The sequence below is a fragment of the Numida meleagris genome, chromosome 1 (assembly GCF_002078875.1).
Source record: "Numida meleagris isolate 19003 breed g44 Domestic line chromosome 1, NumMel1.0, whole genome shotgun sequence".
Taxonomy (NCBI): Eukaryota; Metazoa; Chordata; class Aves; order Galliformes; family Numididae; genus Numida; species Numida meleagris.
In genome coordinates this window covers 177,549,043-177,567,343 of record NC_034409.1, presented here as the reverse complement: position 1 = coordinate 177,567,343, position 18,301 = coordinate 177,549,043, and the positions used below count along the sequence as shown (strand labels likewise).

Sequence of the window (18,301 nt, the reverse complement as noted above, 5' to 3'; positions counted from 1 at the left end):
CACCAACCAGTTCCAGCAATGAGCTATAAAGCTTGCAATGAAAACACTGTCAGGTGAAACCTCAAAACATCACTGAGACATATTGGTTGCAGAAGGACAGAAGGAAGTTTTTAATTATATCAACTTTCAAATTTATTACACGCATTTCTGAAAATGTTCCTAGTCTTGTGACTCTTTTCCCTACCTTCCTGAGGTAATGCTTACCCCCAAAGCAGTTGCAATATGCCCCAAAATACTAATGCTGCAATTAAATGAATCAGAGGACCAGCTGCTGGACAGCAGCACCTGGTCTGTGCACTTAGGGTTCCTGCCCATAAAACCCAGGTGTAGTATTATTTCCACAGAATCCCAGTGTTGGTGCACAATCCTGCTTGATGTGAGAGCCCAGTTCTGTACAGTTTTTAGAAACCAGCAGGTTGGGGTTCACTGGAATTTAAGATCAACTTCTGAGTATCTGAAAATAATCACCCAAGCACTTTTTCATTTTAATCTTGGGTATTGAAAATATTTGAAGATAAACTGAAGGAAATCTGAAAGTTCTTGTTTTTCCTAACCACAGACTCAGAAATCCCAAAAAAAGAAACACAAATTATTTTACGTATTGAAAACTCTGTAAAACTTTTCCATCCAAATCTGCTCCATGGTTTAAGCTTAACTTGAAATATGACTGCAACTATTTTGTTATTTGAATTTTTATTTCATCACAGTTTAAACACCCAAAATTAAATAAACAGGATGAAAGCATTTTGCTCTCCCATTTCCTGCCTCTCTACTCTGCGCTGGTGAGGCCTCATCTGGAGCACTGTGTCCAGATGTGGAGTCCTCAGTACAGGAGAGACATGGACCTGATGGAGTGTGTTCAGAGGAGGGCCACAAAAATGATCCAAAGGATGGATTGTCCTCTATGAGGACAGGCTGAGAGAGCTGGAGAAGAGAAGGCTCCAGGGAGACCCAAAAGCGGCCTTCCGAATCTACAGGGCGGCTGTAAGAAGGGAGGGGACAGATTCATTAGCAGGGTCTGTTGCAATAGGACAAGGAGAAATGGTTTCAAACTAAAAAAGGGCAGATTTAGACTGGATGTAAGGAAAAAGTTTTTTACAATAAGGGTGTGAGGCACCAGAACAGGATGCCCAGAGAGGTGGTAGATGCCCCATACCTGGAGACATTCAAGGTCAGGCTGGATGGAGCTCTGACCAACGTGACTGAGCTGTAGGTGTCCCTGTTCATGGCTGGGGAGTTGGACTACATGGCCTCTAAGGGTTTCTTCCAATTCAAATGATTATATTATTCTATGAATATAAGGTGTAATAAAGATTTTCCTAAAGGAGGGATAAAGCTCTTAGGCTAACTCCGAGTTTTGTCACTGCCTTCCCCAGCCTTCCTTCCCCTTCCTTTGGCATAAGAACCCCCAGCAATGCTGTCCTCTGGTTGTGCAGTGTCTCAGCCTTCCTACAAGCCCCTGTAAGCCTCTACAACTCTCCCATTCTTCTGGGCCCCGGAAGCCAACATGCACACATCCAGCTAAGCAAAAGCCTCTTTAATATTCCCGTCAGCCAGCCTTTTTGCAAATGTCAGGTATCTGCTTTCCTATTCTCTGCTGGGAAGAAGACTCCCAGGCTAGTTTCCAGTCATGCCACTGGATTTGCTGACAGTGAGTAATCCTGCTTCCTGTGGAGTTCTGGAATGCCTGTGAGTAGCACATGGCCCACCCCAGCCCACCTCAGAGACCCCTGGTAATGGCTCCGGGCTGCAAGACGGAGGCTGTTTTGCACCATTCCCACAGACACAGACAAAGAGCTCTCCCCTGGCTCCCTCATCCCAGCAATACCATTTTGTGGCCTCAGAGTGCCTTAGGACTTTGATTGGCTTTCATGACTGAGGGGAAGGTGAAAATGGAGCCCGTGCTTGTCTGAGTCTACATATGTATGTAGCAATCTTTTTTTTTCACCCCCAAAAATGCTGACTCTTCAAAGACAGCTTTCTGCCTCCTGTTTATCCCTTTGATTACTTCCCAGCCTTGCTGCCTCCCACAGCTCTGTGAGGCTGCAGGAACACAGCCCAGGAGAAGTCAAAGGCATTCAGAGCTCTCTCAGCAAACAAACAACATTGTACAAACAGCTGCACTGGGATGGAGGTCTCTGCCATGCCCTGCACCTTCCTCTGGCAGCAGCCAGCTGAAGGAGTCCTCTGCCAAGCACTCAAACCAAACAAGTGCATAGAGGTGCCAGAGGGGAGCTAATGGCTAGGAGATGCCTTAGGGACGTGCTAGAGGGATTCTTTTTCCATGAATGTATGTTTGCCTTTTGAAAGCACTGGTAGATTCAGGGAGTCACTCCTTTGGTTACTCTGAAACCTGACATTTGACAACTTCATCTGCTGCTCCCTAAATCTTCCATCACGAAAAACACCAAATAATTACATACTATTTGTGATTTTCAAGCTCTCCATCGTTCAGAGATCTCTCTCAGACCCAGGGTAAATGTGGCACTGAGGGACACAGTTTCATGGGTATGGTGGTGATGGGCTGACGGTTGGACTATGTGATCTCAAAGGTCTTTTCCAACCTTAATGACTCTGTGATTCTCTCTTGCTCTTTCCAGGCAGAGTGTCTGCTCAGTCACACCTCATGGAGGAGCTGCTCCACATCCTCGACCATCCCTCTTCCCTCACACTGCTGTGTCCCTTTTTGAGACATGGAGGCAAGAACTGCTTGCAGCATCCAAACTCTGGAGCATCTGATATTTGAACAGTAGCATATTGATACATCCTGTTTTCTGTTTTTTTTCTCTGAACATCTATTTCTCGCAGCCACTGCTGAACAGTGGTATTTTCTATGTAACTCCAATGCCTTTTGCCTCGCATGGGATCAATAGTTCTTAATCTCTGCATTTTAGTTTATATGACCCTGAAAAAGAAAAAAAAACCAAGAATATTATCATGACATTTTGCCACTTTATTCCCCACTTCTTTTTCCACAACAGTACGAATACAGAGATCAGCACAAGTGCAAGCATAAGGGCCTGTGCAGGTAAATGAAATGGGCAATACATGCTGTGTGTGCAAAAAGCACACTTCTAATCTGCAATGGGCATTGAGTACAGGAAGAAAATCCTCTTTCTTCAAAGGATAAAATGACCATCCAATTTGCAAAGTTATGTTTAAGAGGGAAAAAGGTAAGTTTAAACTCCCAATGTACACTGTCCTTAAAAGCTCTACAAGCATTGTATTAAGCACTAGCAATTACTGCAATAGCCTTCTTACCCCAGGATGCCCAAAATGCGTGTGTCAGTGACATGCTGATTTAAGCCTGTAACAGCAAAACTTTGTAGCAAGAAGCAATATCTAATTAGAGTAGATAATATGGGGAGAAAAACAGAAAACCAATCAGGCATGCTGTCTGTTGATCGGATTTGACAAGTAAACAAATGCCCATTGCTCACAGTATAAGGTATTTATGTTAAACTGAAATGTCTATGTGGGTATTAAACTACAGTTTTTAAACATACACCATTGCAAAAGCAAATCTTGCCTAGAAAATAAAGAACATAGCACCATTCACTGAAGCTTCTACGGGTTCCTGGTAGTGAAAATAGGGGAAATTAAGATAGTGTGTATGAGCTGGGCTTTGGGTTACAAATGGAGTAGTTTTATCTAGTATATGTCTAAAGAGCCTAAATTTATGTTAATATTGTGTAGGGTTTGAATAGACTGAAACAGCCATCTAACTAATTTTTTGTATGTTTGACTCATGTTAAATTATCATAGTTACCTCAGCAACTCACTGCAGTACAAGTCACCAACCTGGGTCTGTTGCAGGCTGCCAGCAAAAGAAAGGCTGCAGTCTTTGACTGTACTCTGAGGAAAATGGGACAAAATATTCACAGGAATGACCTGGGAGGGTATTACATAGAAGACAGAATGTAAAACGTGACTGGGTAAAGGAATAGTGATTAATGAGATTAATGCCTCAGAGTACATGTAATCACAGAAAGACAGGTCTGGGATGGATCTTGATGGGTCATCTCATCCATCCTCCAATTCCAACATCAGATCAATACTTACTACTTGTCCAGTACATACTTAAAGACATCCAGTAATGGAGACACTACTGAACTCTCAGCAACATAACGCTGTGTCTCACTAATGTTACCATTAAAAAGCTTTTCTTCCATGATGAAATTTAAGACCATTACATCTTACTTTATCTACCAAGAATAGATTATTCCCTTCCTCTCTCAATGGCTTTTTAAGCACGTGAAGACTCTTGGCATGTTTCCTCTGCCCTCTTTACCCAACAGCTCTGGCCCCTTTGGTCTCCCCAGCCCTTTGCTCACTGTTTCTGCTACCTGCACTGTCTCCTGGTGGTTCACAACCTTCTGCCTCTGGTGCACAAACCCAGCCCTGATGCTGATCTCCTATACACTGCACCGAGTATGGATCACTTCCCACATGCATATCTGCCTGGGATTTTTACTATTTTCACCACAAACACATGTTGCTGATTCATGTTCAGCTTGTGGCTTACAGTAAACTCCACACTTCTTTCTGACAGTTACTTTTTCACCAGTTGCTCCTCTCCCTGATTCAGTCTGATTTTTAACACCTAAGTTCAACAGCCTGCTTTTGTCCTCCTAAGCTGTGCCTTGTTTCCTGGACCAGTTTTGTGCTTGTCAAGACCTAAGCCCCCTCCTCCAGTACATCTGCATTTCCTCCCAGAACAGAGCAGAACCAGATTTGGATTGCTGGAGGATCCTACAGGGTGCACCCATTCTGCCACAGCTCCTGACACTGGCCAGTTCAGCCCTGGTTTCAAGGCAGCTCTACACAGAGCCTGTTTCCCTGAGCACACTGAGATACAGCATCAAACAACGTGACATTACATTTTTGCATGACTCAGTTGCTGTGGTAACATAAATTAACAAAATGTACATTGTCGTAGCAGCTTTGTCACAAAGTATGTAGGCTTTTCTACGCAAATCACGGCAGAAGCAGCACAAGGTTCTGAGATGAAAAAGTAACGGGGAAAAATGTGGTGGCTGAAAAGAGAAAACAATGTCAGTGGGAGGTTAAAGCGAGAGCTGATGAAACATCTCCACATGTTAAGGACGTCAGTTTGGAAACAGGGACCATAACTGGGTGAGGGTCTACTTGCAAAAGGTACTCAGAAGATTGAAGTGGATTGCCAGCAGGTAGCAAACTAAATAATAGGGTCTTAGAATAAAGTAGCAATTAAAAGGTAAAGGCAACAAGCACTCACAGTCATTCTGCTGAAATCCATTATCTGCTCCAGCATGCTTGATGTAAATGAGCTGGACCAAGGGAGCGTTGAGCAGGGGCTACCTGAGAGAAGTGGGTTCTGCGGAGGAATGCATGAAACACAACTTTCCCAGGCCAAGGTGCTTCAGAGCCCTGGGCTGCCAAGCAGGGCAGCTTGCTGGACAACTGCAGGAATAGAAAGAGGCATTCTCTATGCAGAAACAACAAGCAGAAAATAACGCAAGTTGTGGAAAACATCTGTAGCTAATAAGAGGAGGGCAGAAAGCACAGACTAAACATCCAGCATAACTGAGAAGGTAAAGAAACTTTGAAATGTGCATTTTTTTAATTAAAAAAAAAAAAAAAACAGAAGAGGCAGTTGTGATGCCAAGTTGCAAAAGCAAGTCTGATTTACCAGCTTCATAAAGAAGACTGAAGGGAAATTCAGTCAGAGTTCAGATGTACAGGAAGATGGATGGTTGTAAGAGAAAAAGTACTGTTTACAAACTTATCTGATTCTGAATTATTACATCATACTGACATAAACACAGATTCTGGAAATAAAGGAGGTTCTGATTCCAGCACAGGGCAGCCAATCCTGACTTCTCTCTTCTTTTTTAACTACTTAATTAAACACATGAGTGCATTGTCAGTTATAAATTACAATTTTTTTCCTCCATTTCCTTACCAGGAAAGAGTTGTGCAACATGTGAAAGTCCCAGACAAGCCACTGAAATTCTGAATTTCAGCAAAATCTGAAGAACGGAGATATGGGAAAGCCGTGCACATGCAATGGTGAACAAAATCAGAGGGCAAAGAGAGGTGTGGGGAGTTCTGGATGCATATGATGTCCTGGCCTGACTGTCCTACTGGGAGAAGACCAGTAGCTCCTATGACTCTCCCTTGCAGGTACCGCTGCTGCATTAGGGGTTTGTGATCACAAGACTGAAAAATCTTTGATTCTGACTCCCACGCTTCTATTTTAATTTGGAAGCAATTTGCTACTTAAGTCAATGGAGAGGAAATGGGGTTTTGCCAATGAGCAATGCAGTGACATCAAGCAGCTCATTTCATTTAAGCTCACATTTGAGCAAACTTAACCCATGCTTATTATGAATACGTTTTAATCAGTTGCAAAGGTACTGTGGGTTACATAACTCGAATCAGGAGATGGGGTCCAAAAGATCCCTTAAACAAACTCACTGGGAGCTATAGTTTACGAAGGAAAAAAAGTTAATGTGATACTCTCTTGTGACTGTAAGTAATTTGGAAATCAATTCCATTCTCTCTCTTATAATTGTAAACCATTTTCTGCAGCATTGTAGTGCTTTTAACTGACTCATGCACTCCTCAGTCACTGGCAAGGGCTCCCATAATAAGCAGTGAAACGGCACTGCAAGCGTCTTCATTCTTTACTCCTCCTTTCACTGGTTTCCTCTTCCAAATGAATATTCTTTGTTACATTTGGACAACACTCAGATATTTCTGAAGTAGCATCAAGTAGCATCAACATGTCTGGGACTAAGGGTACATTTTCTTTTTTGTTAGTAGCAGTCTCAAAATCTCTCTATGCAGTAACAAAGCAGCGAAAGCTACCACCATGCACTGAACCCTGTGAAATCATGGTTATGCAAACTCAGGGCGAGATACACTCAGAAACTGAACAGATCCTGTACTGAATCATAGAATGGCTTGGGTGGGAAGCAACATTAAAGATCATTTGGTTCCAACCTCTCTGCCATGGGCTGATGGCCACTCACCAGATCATGATGCCTGGGGCCGCATCCAACCTGGCCTTGAACACCTCCAGGGATGGAGCATCCACAACTTCTCCAGGCAGCCTGTTCCAGCGCCTCACCATCCTCTGAGTGAAGAATGTCTTCTTAATATCATTTCCCCTGTTTTAATTTAAAGGCATTCACCCTTGTTCTATCACTATTAGACCGTGTAAAGTTGGCCTCCCCACTGCTTATAGGCTCCCTCCAAGTACTGGAAGGCCACAATGAGGTCTCCCTGGAGCCTTCTCCAAGCTGAACAAGCCCAATTCCCTCAACCTTTCTTCATAGGAGAGGTGCTCCAACCTGTGATCATCTTCATGGCCCTCCCCCAGATCCGCTCCAACAGCTCCACATTCCTCCTGTACTAGGGGCCACAGACCTGGACATAGTACTCCAGGTGGGGCCTCATGAGGGCAGAGTAGAGGGGGACAATCCCCTCCCTTTCCCTGCTGCCACCCCTCTGCTGATGCAGCTCAAGATGCTGTTGGTCTTCAGGGCTGCAACTGTACACTGCTGGCTCATGCCCAGCTTTTTGTGCATCAGGACCCCTAAGTCCTTCTCTGCAGGGCTGCTCTCAATGAATTCTCCCAGTCTGTACTTATATCTGGGATGGCCTTGACCCATGCGCAATACCTTGCATTTGGCCTTGTTCAACATTATTCAGTTTTCCTAGGTCCACTTTTCAAGTGTGCCCAGATCCCTCTGGACAGCATCGCTTCCTCCTGTATCGTCAATTGCAGCACTCAGCTTGGTGTCATCGGCAAACTTGCTGAGGGTAAACTCAATCCCACTGTTGACATTGTTGATAAAAACACTGAAGAGCGCCAGTCCCAAAACGGACACCTGGGGGACACCACTCACAATCAGCCTCCACCTGGACGCAGAGCCCTTGACCACAACCCTCTGCCTATCTCCATCCAACCAACTCTTTATCCACTGAATACTCCAGCCTTCAAATCCATATTTCTCTAATTTAGAGATAAGGATGTGATGTGGGACCACGTCAAAGGCCTTGCACAAGTCCAGGTAGAATACATCAGTTGCCCTTCTTTCATCCACCAATGCCATCAGTCCGTCACAGAAGTCCACCAGATTGGTCAGGCAAATTGAGTGAGATGACCAGACAAAACCATGCCATCCCACTTAAAGGTCATGTCATGAGGATTTACTGAAACATGTATAGGAAAGTCACACAGTCTGTTCCTCCAGAATCTTCTGTGCAAGTAAATTTATTGTGTTTTATCAGGAAAATATACCTGCAGAATGGTCTTTCAGGCTTGTATTTCTGTACAGGATTTATCACATGCAAAATTTAGAAATTTAGCCTATTTTCTGCTAGGAACCCGAAGAATTCTTTACAAACTGCAGTAGCAGAGCATCAGAGCCATACACGAGCAGAGCCTGTGAGTAGCTTTGTGTCACACCCTGGGTATGCTCAGCCGACAAACCTCAAGCACAGCACCGGATTTCATTCATGTCTCCAACCTCCTCCTGGCACTCAGCCACGGCCGCATGCACACAGGCGGCTCCGTAGGATGGCGCGAGGGAGATTACTTCATCTCCACAAAAGTAATAGCGAGGTGGGAGGAAACATCCCATAATTAGAGCATGGGACGGAAATTAAGGTTTCTACTAAGTCTGTGGCAGAGTCGGGTTGCGATCTGTGGCAGGGAGTTCTCCAGTCTCCGTTTCTCCACCTGTAAAGACAAGGTCAGTAAGGTGCGACTAGGCTTCAATAGCAAACGTGTGTAAGCACACAGAGATCTCCTCTGAGGGCAGCGGAGCGGGCCAGGAGGACGGACACCCAGGCCACAGCGCCGCGCAGGCCGGACCATTTCGGCACGGTGCAGCCCCTCCAGCACAAAGCGGAGCCGGGTAACACGGCGGCACTCCACGAGCGTCACCGCGGCGGCGGAGGGCGGGCGGCGGGGAAGGCCGCAGCGCGGCGGGCTGCTTGGGCCGGGCGGGCACCGCGCGCCGCCCGTCGCCGCCTCGGGGCGCCCCGGCGGCAGGTGCGGCCCGGCCCGGCCCGGCCTCCCCGGCGGAGGAGGAGGGGTCGAGGAGGATCCGGGCGGGCCGAGCGGACGGCCGCCGCAACGCGGGCATGAAGCGGGCGGCGGCCGCGCTTTTTGGCGGCGGGCGAGGTGACGGCGACCTTGCCGCCGCTCCTCCCGCCCTCCTCCGCCGGCAGCCCGCAGGTGGGTGGCGGGGTAGGGCCGGGGGGGCGGCGATGGCGGCGGCCCGCCTCGGTGACGCCCATTGCCGGGGCCGGGCCGGCGCGCGGGTAAACACGGCCCGCGGCGGAGCTGTGCCGGCCCTGCCCGCCCCCGGCACCTCCCCGAGGTCGCCTGGCGGAGCGCGCCCCGGCGGCGGAGGCCGCGGCGGGACGAGGCGCCGCTGGCGCTCGGCGCTTCGCGCAGAGGTAGGAGCCGGCCCTGCCCTCCGCCCCTGGGGCCGCCCGCGCCGCTCCCCGGGACCGGGCGCTGCGGAAACTTTCCCTTTTTCCTCCTCGTCGGTGCTGGGAGGCGGCCCGGCAGCCCCGCGGACCGCCCGGCGCCGCTCTGCCCCGCTCCGCGGCCGTGGCACGGGGCAGCCGCGCCGCCCGAGTGCGGGGAACTTGGGAGGGAATCGGAAAGTTGGCTCAGGTACTGCGCTCGTCCTGCCGGGAGCTGCTGCTTTTGTGTCATTATGTGGGGACGGTGGGGTTCTCCTCCGCGGGTGTGAGCGCTGTGTGCGAGGTGCTGCGCAGCCCGAGGCGCTGCCCGAGGTCCGGTTCTGCGGACAGGTGGCAGTGAGCTCGGGCATGGACAGCGGCGTCCGTGGCACTGACGCTGCTCGGCGCTGCCATCCCTGGCGCTGGTGGCTGGCTGCTCGGGGCGGGCCCAGCAGCACGCGTGGGGTGGTGGTGCCTAAAGGCAGCAGGCGAACCCAGCCCGCTAAGCAGCGCGTTGTTTTGACAGGAGGTGTGTTACCATGTGTTGTGTGCCGTGTCCCGTCTTCTTGGTCTGTCTTCATGGAGCAGAGATATCATTCGTAGTTGGGAGATCCTGGGGTTACACAGTTAACAATGTACTTCAGAAGGTGCTGCGTATGGCATGGTCTTCTCAGCTGGAGGGAAAATAAACCAGCCACATATGTCTGGGTTCTCAAAGCGGCAAGGTGCTCCCTCTGCCATTGTCTCTGTGCCACCTGGCATAGAGGAGCCAAGTGAGTTCACTCTATCTGGAATGGTGTTAAATCTTGATGAACGGTTTTGGTTTGTCTACTGATGCACTGAGGTGAGCTCCTACCCAAGCAAAGTGTAATGTAGCAAACACAGACTGAAGTTCTCGCGTGCTGTCATGTTAAAGAGAATTTGTTCTCTCAGTACAAAGTTTGCTGCTGTTTCAGTATGCTTACATTACTTCGTAGGTAGGTGGTTTTGTATGTTTTCTTTCTAACCTCTCCTTTTTTTATTTATCGGAATAGTTAGTGTTGACAAACCCAAAACTGTTGCTTTTTTCTAATGGAGATGGCTGAACCAATCCCACGTATCCCAGTGCTCCACAGACCTTGCTGTGTCCCTGGTTTCTGCCCAGTGGGGCTGCTCTGGTCTCACCTCACAAAACATCTATAGGGCAGCGGTCACTCAGTGGTCTTACAATAAACATGAGCATTTTTGATCCTTTAGTTAGTGTTTATGAGGTCCTGATAGGCAGAGATCCACAGGAGCTATTTTTAGGCGTTGTCCAACTCAATAAGCTTTGAAGAAATGTGATCTTAGGATGTAAATGCAAAGAGGAGTGGAGTTTATTTAAGGTATACAATTTCAAAACAAGCCCTATACACTCAACCAGACGGAGCATGAAGGATTATCCAGACCTGATTCATCTGTATAGATTGTGCACTTTAGGCTGAACGTTGAGCTGAGCAGCAGTCAGCTGGAGTGATTTCACTGCTCGCTTTGCTGGGTTGTACCAGCTTTTAAACATGTTATTGGTATTCCAGAGATGTTTTTCTTGGAAGGAAACTAGGCTAGCAGTAGATGAGACTTGAAAAGATTGAAGACTCCGTTCAATAGTTGATGAAACTGTCTGCAGTTCAATTTTAAATAGGTAGGTCAAAAACATTACAAAGTTTTCTGTACTGACATCTTGCATATCCTACGTGCAGCTGAAAATATTCTTGAAGTAAACTGGAACAAGACAAATAAAAGTCACCTTGAACTGAAATATGAGGAACTCGCTTGACCCAGGTTGTTTTTTTGTTGTACTCAGAAACGGCTGTGAACAAGCAGCTCCGTGCTTAGAAGCAGGGATATATGCCACTTAGGGCGACTTCTTACATTACTAGAGTCATAAAATCTTGTTCAGTATTTTCTGCATCAGATCCCTAATTTCTGGCTTGAACTAGTATGTAAAAATAAGAATAATTAAAAAAAAAAATAAAAATCTACCCTTCAGTACTTCCAGTCTGTGGAGATTTTTCACTGGTTACGCTTTCTTTTTTAATTACAACAGATCCTAATCTGATTTTTTTTTTTCCAGCCTCAGCTTCCAGCCCTGGATCTCCTCTTAGTCTGCACTTTAATTTATTCTTAAAAGCTGAAATAATTGAAAAAGAACAACAATAGTCAGAGGGATGGGGGTAGGGGGGTTACAGTAATTAAAGCAATGGTTGGAAAACAAGTGAGGTTATGATGTAAAACTGAACCTTTTTCCTGTTCTGTAAATATTATTCTGCTGCTTTGGCTGTTCTGTGAAGCAGTGTCCCACGTGCAGCTAGGAAGTAGTGCAAAGGGGTTTTTGTGATTGGGGTTTTTTTCTTAAAGTTATTCAAGATATTTCCTCATTCACTCATTTCCGTCGTGTTTGTTGCCATGGCAGCTGGCCAGTGGCCTTATTAGCCGGGAGGTGGTTACACTTCTTGTTTGTGTGGTACTGGAAACTACACTGGAGGTACCAGAAGAAGCAGATGTTGTACGTTGACCTTAGTGAGTGGTTTCTGTGAAAAGAATGAAATGCTTCTGTCCTTGGACTGAATTATTGTGTAGTTATGCATTATATCTCTTATTATGTGCTGTATAGCTATGTTTAAAATGTCTCCTGTCTTCCAGCACGCTAAATATTTACAGTGAGCGTACCACCACTGCCATATGTTTGGAGTGAGTAACCCATTAATTGAACCAGCCCGATTTTATGCTCAGAATTGTCACTTAATTCATTTTAGTTACTAAATTGTATGTTAAAAGCGGTGTATGACAACAGCAGAGATAGGATGGTGCAACAAGAAGTGGAGTCATTTTTCATACCTCCTGGTCATTTCCAGTTAGCACACAGATAGAAAATCAATTCTAATCTGCTCATAATTGCCTTCCTGGTAGAGTTATGAGGAATTTCTCTCTTAAATTTTACTTCTCTTTTCCCCTTTCCTTCTCCTTCAATTTTTTTTCTCTCTGTTTTTCCTCTATATGTCATGTGGAATAGGAGTTTGAGGGGAGAAGTATGGATGGATGTTTCCCTGTGTAAAGCATCTTCACATATTGCTGTGGAGCAGCTTGAGGCTCTGTCAAAAAGCATGTTCCATGGCATGTTCTTTATTGATGAGCAGAAGTTGGTGAAGGTTTTCCTAACCTTGGGGCTTTGTGCTTAGATGAGCTAGGCATTGCTCTTTTCACCTGTTTCCATATTGATTACTTCAGGCCAGATCGCATTTCTTGTGTAAAGCTGAGATCGTGCTACCAAAAATTCAGATTGCATTTTGCTTAGTATGAGGTGCTAGACTTGACACCTGACACTTTCCCACCCTGCAAAGATGCTGTGCCCCCTAGTTAGGGAATTACTTCAGCATTTTGATAAACTCTAGCTCCGTTCATTCTTGAATGCTGGAATGCTGCAGAATTCAAGTGTTCTGAAAGAGTAGTTGGGTTTTCAGCCCTGTATTGGTGTAGTCCCATCTGGAGAGGTGTAGATGACCTTTCTGAAGCTTGGGTGGGGAGAAAAGCAGCTCTCTCCCTCTGCAGCTGCTGGCTGCTCTCAGGCAGGCTCCCCTCACACTCTGCCTGGCTGTTGTAAGGCTGTTTTCTCTAGAGTTATGACACCAACGTAGCGCTCTGGGTTTCACATATATCAGCCTCCTCCCTGCGAGGAGAAATGTGTGTATGTGTGCATAGACGCAGAACAGAATGCTACACCATTCCCAGGGTGTCTTGTCCTATAAATGCAGAAAGGTCATATGATGAGACTCAGGAAACACTGCTCCCAATATCTTTGTTTGAGCCCAAAGTATTTGGAAGCTAAAACAGAAATTGGGGTCTGAGTTCTTTTAGGATAAATACACACAAAACTTCTGCAAGATTGTACAAACTTTAACATGCATTCTTATAAAATGTGGTTTTCTTGAGGGTGAATAGAGAGAAAACAAAAGCTGAGTTCACAAGGAGAGGTTTTGCTTAAATAGAAGTTGGTATTTTGAGAGAAGTGAGGAAGAGACAAAGCAAAACGTTAAGTGTTTGGGAGTGAAGGAGAGTTTAAAGGTTGTTAGTAATCCTCCCAGTGGAAGAAATACAGTAATTTCTTTTGGTATGAAAAGAATGTCTTAGGAGGAGGTTGGAAGTTACAGAGTAGTGCCCGAGACTGGGGAAGCGAGTGAAGCTGGAGGTGTTGAGCAGTAAGCGTGCCCCTGTTGCTGCGAGTACCTGGCAAGCAGTCTGCTTGCTGCGGGCAGCGAGGGCTCCGAGGCTGGCAAGAGTCTGAAACCCTTGAGTGCTTCAGTAATTGACAAAAACTGTTATGACAGTTCCTGAAAGACCATTTGTGTGGGCCATCCTCCCATCTGAGCTATAAAAAGTGATGTGTTAAGTTGAGAAATCAGTGAGTCAGTTCTTGAAGAAAATTGCCATAAAACTTTGAAATTTTGCGATGAGTTGAAAATTTCTGTTCTGCTGTGACTTAGAGCTTTTATCTTAGAGCTAATGAAATGTGGCATTTGGGCTGAGACTGGCTGGAGGGGGCAGGCTCCAATTCTGTTAATAGAAACTACTTTCCTCGTTTACTTTTGTTCTGCAAACTGGTGCTGGTGTCAGTAGCTGGTATCTGCAACCCCTTGTGTCTGTGCTTTCCCAGTCGTGTTATAATTGGTGCCCAGATTTGGATAGCTCTCTCAAATTCATCATCTTTACAGCTGTTGTTTGAACCGCTCAGTTACCTCATCTTCCCTGCACAAAGCATTGAATGCTCATCCTCGATGAGAGACACTTCCCCTGTGAAGTGCCGTCAGTGCTTTCATGGAGCTCTCCACTCTATCAAAGTGGGCGCTCTGAGAGCCTCACAGAGTGTAGCAGCATCCCCTAAGGTCTTCCCAGCTTAAAACATTCAACTCGTTTGAAAACTTCAGATGATCTCTCCATCAGCAGCAGTCCCAGTACATATCGTTCATCTCGTGGGACGCACCTCTGGAAGTGGTTTCTCTTGGCCGGGGAAGGGCCATGGATTGCAGGTGGCCAGGGCAGTGCACCTGGGCTCACAAGGCTCCAGCACCTGCTCCAGGGTTGTCACTGCTGTCCTTGCTGGCTGCCAGCTGAGCTGTGAGTTAGACTTGTTGCTGTTTCAGAGCTGTCGCAGTTGGATTACGGTCTGGGCTTCCTGAAGTTGTTGCTGAGCTACAGCCCATGCTTACCGAGGAAGGATGGAAATCAGAGTTTTCTGCTTCAGCCCTAGTTTCCTCCAGACGCTTGCTCATTTGTTTGTTAGTAGCTTTTTATGGTAGCAGTTGCATGGAGGAAAATCAGATCTGATATCACACGTACATTGGCAAAGCCTTCAGCTGGTTCCAGCAAAAAGGTCGTGTGGCTTGTGAATGCATTTAGCGATGCTCACTGGCTGGAGTTTGACCTCATTACCAAAACTCATTCCAAGTTCAGATATTGTTTCCTCTGAACTCTCTGCCTTCTTCCCTGAATGGACCAGCCTTTGTGTTATGAGCGGCACTTGGTAACGACCCCTTGCCTGATGAGTTATGAAAAAAACTGCAGTTCCTCCCAGAAGTTTAGTATGTGCTTGCATTGTGGAATGACACAGCCAGCATTTTTCCAAGACTCAGAATAATTGTGCTTGAACTTTATTAAAGTTTAACTCTGTTAGTTCCATGCGTGGTTTCCCCATGAGGTTTTGTTCAGTGTTTGGTGGTGGTCCTCCATCTGATTTGTTTCATAAAACTGGCAACTTTCATGAGACCATGCTAGCAGTGTAGCTCACATGGAACTGCATGAAACACCAAAATCCATTATTCTTTGAGTTCCATCAGGATGGGACAGATACATAGAAGTGACTTTGGCTCTTTCTCTGCTGATGAGAGCACCTTGCTAAGTTTCAGACTGCAGCTTGTTACAAATCAGGTACCTTTTCATGTATGAAACTTCAGATGAGGAAACTCTTTATTGTGAGAACAAGCGTTGTCATCCCGATGCTGATCTTTCTGTTCTCTATGTACAGAAAGCAATTTGAATTATTCATCTGCAGCTTGGATGCTCATCAGTGTGCCTGTGGGAGCACTGGGAAGAAGACGTTTGTAGCAGGGGGCTGAAAGCAGATGCCTCCAGTGGGTGTTGCAAGTAGAGGTTAGTTCATCCGCTGATTTGGAATGCTTTTGTGGAAAGGAAAGCCTCATTGCCTGGTAAGTGCAAGATGATGTTGCAGCAAGAGGTAATAAGGCCAAATGTGCTGCGTTAGCAAGAGTGCAGCCAGCAGATCGTGCAGTGATTGTTTGCCCCTTTGGCACTTCGGGGCTTGCCTTTGGAGTGCCACGTCCAGTTCTGGTCTGTGAAGGACAGCAGAAGACGTGGCCTTACTGGAGGGAGCACTGAGAGCAGCTGCCAGGGCGGGTGGAGGCTAAAGTACTCCCCTGCAGAGAGGCTGGGACGCCTAAGTGTGTTCAGCCTTGGTAAGGGAAAGCTGAGGGAGATCTTATTGCTCTCTTCAGCTACATAGTGTGAGGGTGTGAAGAAGACAGAAATACTCTATTCAAAGGCATGCACCAAAGGGATAACAGCCAGTATTTGCAACTTGCAGAATGAGAGCACCGCGGGCCAAAAAGGCTTGCAGTATATTATCGTTAATGAAGGAATCTGTACCAGGTATTGGTGCACAGGACAGAAATCAGGTCTGCTTTCCAACTTTAAAAGTAAAACCATAAACTGGGTACTAAACGTAGAGGAAATTTCGTCTGCAATATTCATTTCTAATTTAAAAGTTGCAACCTTCTGAGCTTAGAATGAAGTGAATCTGAGGCTCCAAAGACCTACAAAGATTATGTAAAATCACTAACAGATGGTTTGTCTCTTTTTGAGTTATTAGAAAATTAAATGAAAGTGGGCAAGCTGTCTTGTTAATGTATAAAATACTAGGATTTCAAGGACACACTGTGTGTAGCTTAGTTACGAACTTCCTGGCGGGCTCTCCTGATTTCAGGAATACAGCAAACCTCAAGAATATCCCCTACCCCAGTGACAGGTAGTCAGATGGGCTGCTGTGTAGCTATTTTCTCTTACTTTATTTTTGAACTTGGATTTGCAACTACAGTAACCTACTTACTATACAGTCTGCCTATTGTTGCTGCTTGTCAGTTCTATTAAAAGCTTCCCCAGAAAGTAAGAAAGAATTATATACTAAGCGTCTCTCAACAAACCGTTTGCCAGCTCTATCATTCTTGCTTTTTAACTTTAAAATCTGGGTGAAGATTAGGACCTTAACATACTTTTCTGTCTTTTTTTATCACAATAAAGTATGAGGTTGAAAGTCTTGCAGAAAATCTGCTGCTGGCAGCTCCCTCGGAGAAGGCTCCAGTCCAAAATGACAACTGCAGCAGCGTGCTACAGGCACAGGAATTGTCTCTCAAACAAGCATAGCCCTGTGAAGCCATTTAGGGCTACACAGAATCCAACCAACACCTTGAACTCCGTCCAGGAACCCTGGAGATTAAGGAGCTCTGTTGCCAGCAGCATGACCTGGAACACAACCTGTCCATGTTGCTAGATGGTTTGGGAAGCCTATTTTCCTCTGACACTCCTTTCAAACTCTTAATAATAGCGTGGCACAGATAAAAGATGTGAGGTTGACTAGTGAAGTCTCTTAAATTTGTATTTAAATGAAGAGAATACTTCTTTTTTTCACTTAACCATGTTAGTTTTGTTAGAGGATTTTCTTCTGACAGAACAAATTTGAATAAAAGTACTTTGCTAAGCATGACGGCGTACACTTTGTACAGTTGTAGGCATTGTCTGGCCGCCCAATATTGTCACAAGGAAAGTTAATTAGGCAGTTCAGATTTTCATGTTCAGAAAACACCCAGACAGCATGACTCATTCTGGAAGTGGGAAGAGATCAAATCCAACGTGTAGCACCGGAAACTTTTTTTTTGTCTCTAGAGTGATTTGTATGTCAGTGTCTCTGCTTCAATTCATAAGTAAAAAAAAAAAAAATTAAGAACTTTAACAGTGTGCTCTTTGGCAATGATCTTGAACTATTTGTCCTCTGGTTTGTGGCAGAGATGTACAGTGTTGCCCTGTTGTCAACGACAAGAGGTGCTTGGCTGCTGTCTTGGTGCATGGCAGGGGCTTTGAGCGTCTTCTGACCTGCAGCCACCTGGAGAGCTTTCCGATAGAGCTGGAAGGCCCAGACTGAAAGTAGCTTTTCTTGGTTCTTTTTTTTACCAAGCGGGGTAAAAATTGGATAGACCCTTCAGACTGGAATTTGGTAACTAGTGGCAGGTGATTTTTCTCTTTTTTTCTTTTTTAAGGATTTTTAATCTGGGTCATTTTCTTAATAACTAAAGATATTGTAGGCTCTTGCACCACCAAAAAAGGCAGACCTAAGTATAAGATATTGGGTTACAGTGCAGTTCTGAAGAAAAGGAACAAAACTATTAGACTTACACTCAGCTGGTAGCAGCTATTGTATTTTTCCATATTTGCCTTTTTTAAAAAGAAAAAAAAGGACATCATTATTTTTCCTTTCTGTCAGAGAGCTATATCAGAAGGAACAATGCAAAAGGAAGATTCACAGTATTGCACAGGCCATACAGTCTTTTTACTCCAGGGAGACGTTGACATACTGGAGAGAGTCCAACAAAGGGCCACCAACATGATGCAGGGACTGGAGCATCTCCTGTGAGGCTGAGAGCTGGGACTGCCCAGCCTGGAGAAGGGGAAGCTCAGGAGGATCCTATCAATATCAATAAGTCCCTGAAGGCAGGGTGCACAGGCTCTGCTCAGTGATGCCCAGTGCACAAAC

General features: G+C 45.8%; 1 protein-coding gene and 1 long non-coding RNA gene across 4 annotated transcripts in view; one reads left to right on the top strand and one right to left on the bottom strand.

Annotated features, from left to right (window-relative positions):
* LOC110389559 lies at nucleotides 1,224–7,806 on the bottom strand. Its single transcript, XR_002433295.1, has 3 exons — nucleotides 7,668–7,806; nucleotides 7,017–7,120; nucleotides 1,224–5,442 (listed from the first exon to the last, which is right to left on the bottom strand). It is a non-coding gene; the product is annotated as an uncharacterized LOC110389559 (long non-coding RNA).
* Nucleotides 8,426–18,301, top strand: part of ZC3H12C (zinc finger CCCH-type containing 12C) — a 41,619-nt gene continuing 31,743 nt past the window's right edge. Inside the window, exon 1 of one of the 3 annotated variants that reach the window (XM_021380170.1) lies at nucleotides 8,426–8,744. In XM_021380170.1, coding sequence (XP_021235845.1) covers nucleotides 8,643–8,744 — 102 coding nt within the window. In that variant the 5' untranslated portion in view covers nucleotides 8,426–8,642. Of the gene's footprint in view, nucleotides 8,745–9,079; nucleotides 9,233–9,329; nucleotides 9,457–18,301 lie in introns of those variants that run through there. The other 2 variants (XM_021380190.1, XM_021380199.1) reach the window with 2 other exon arrangements.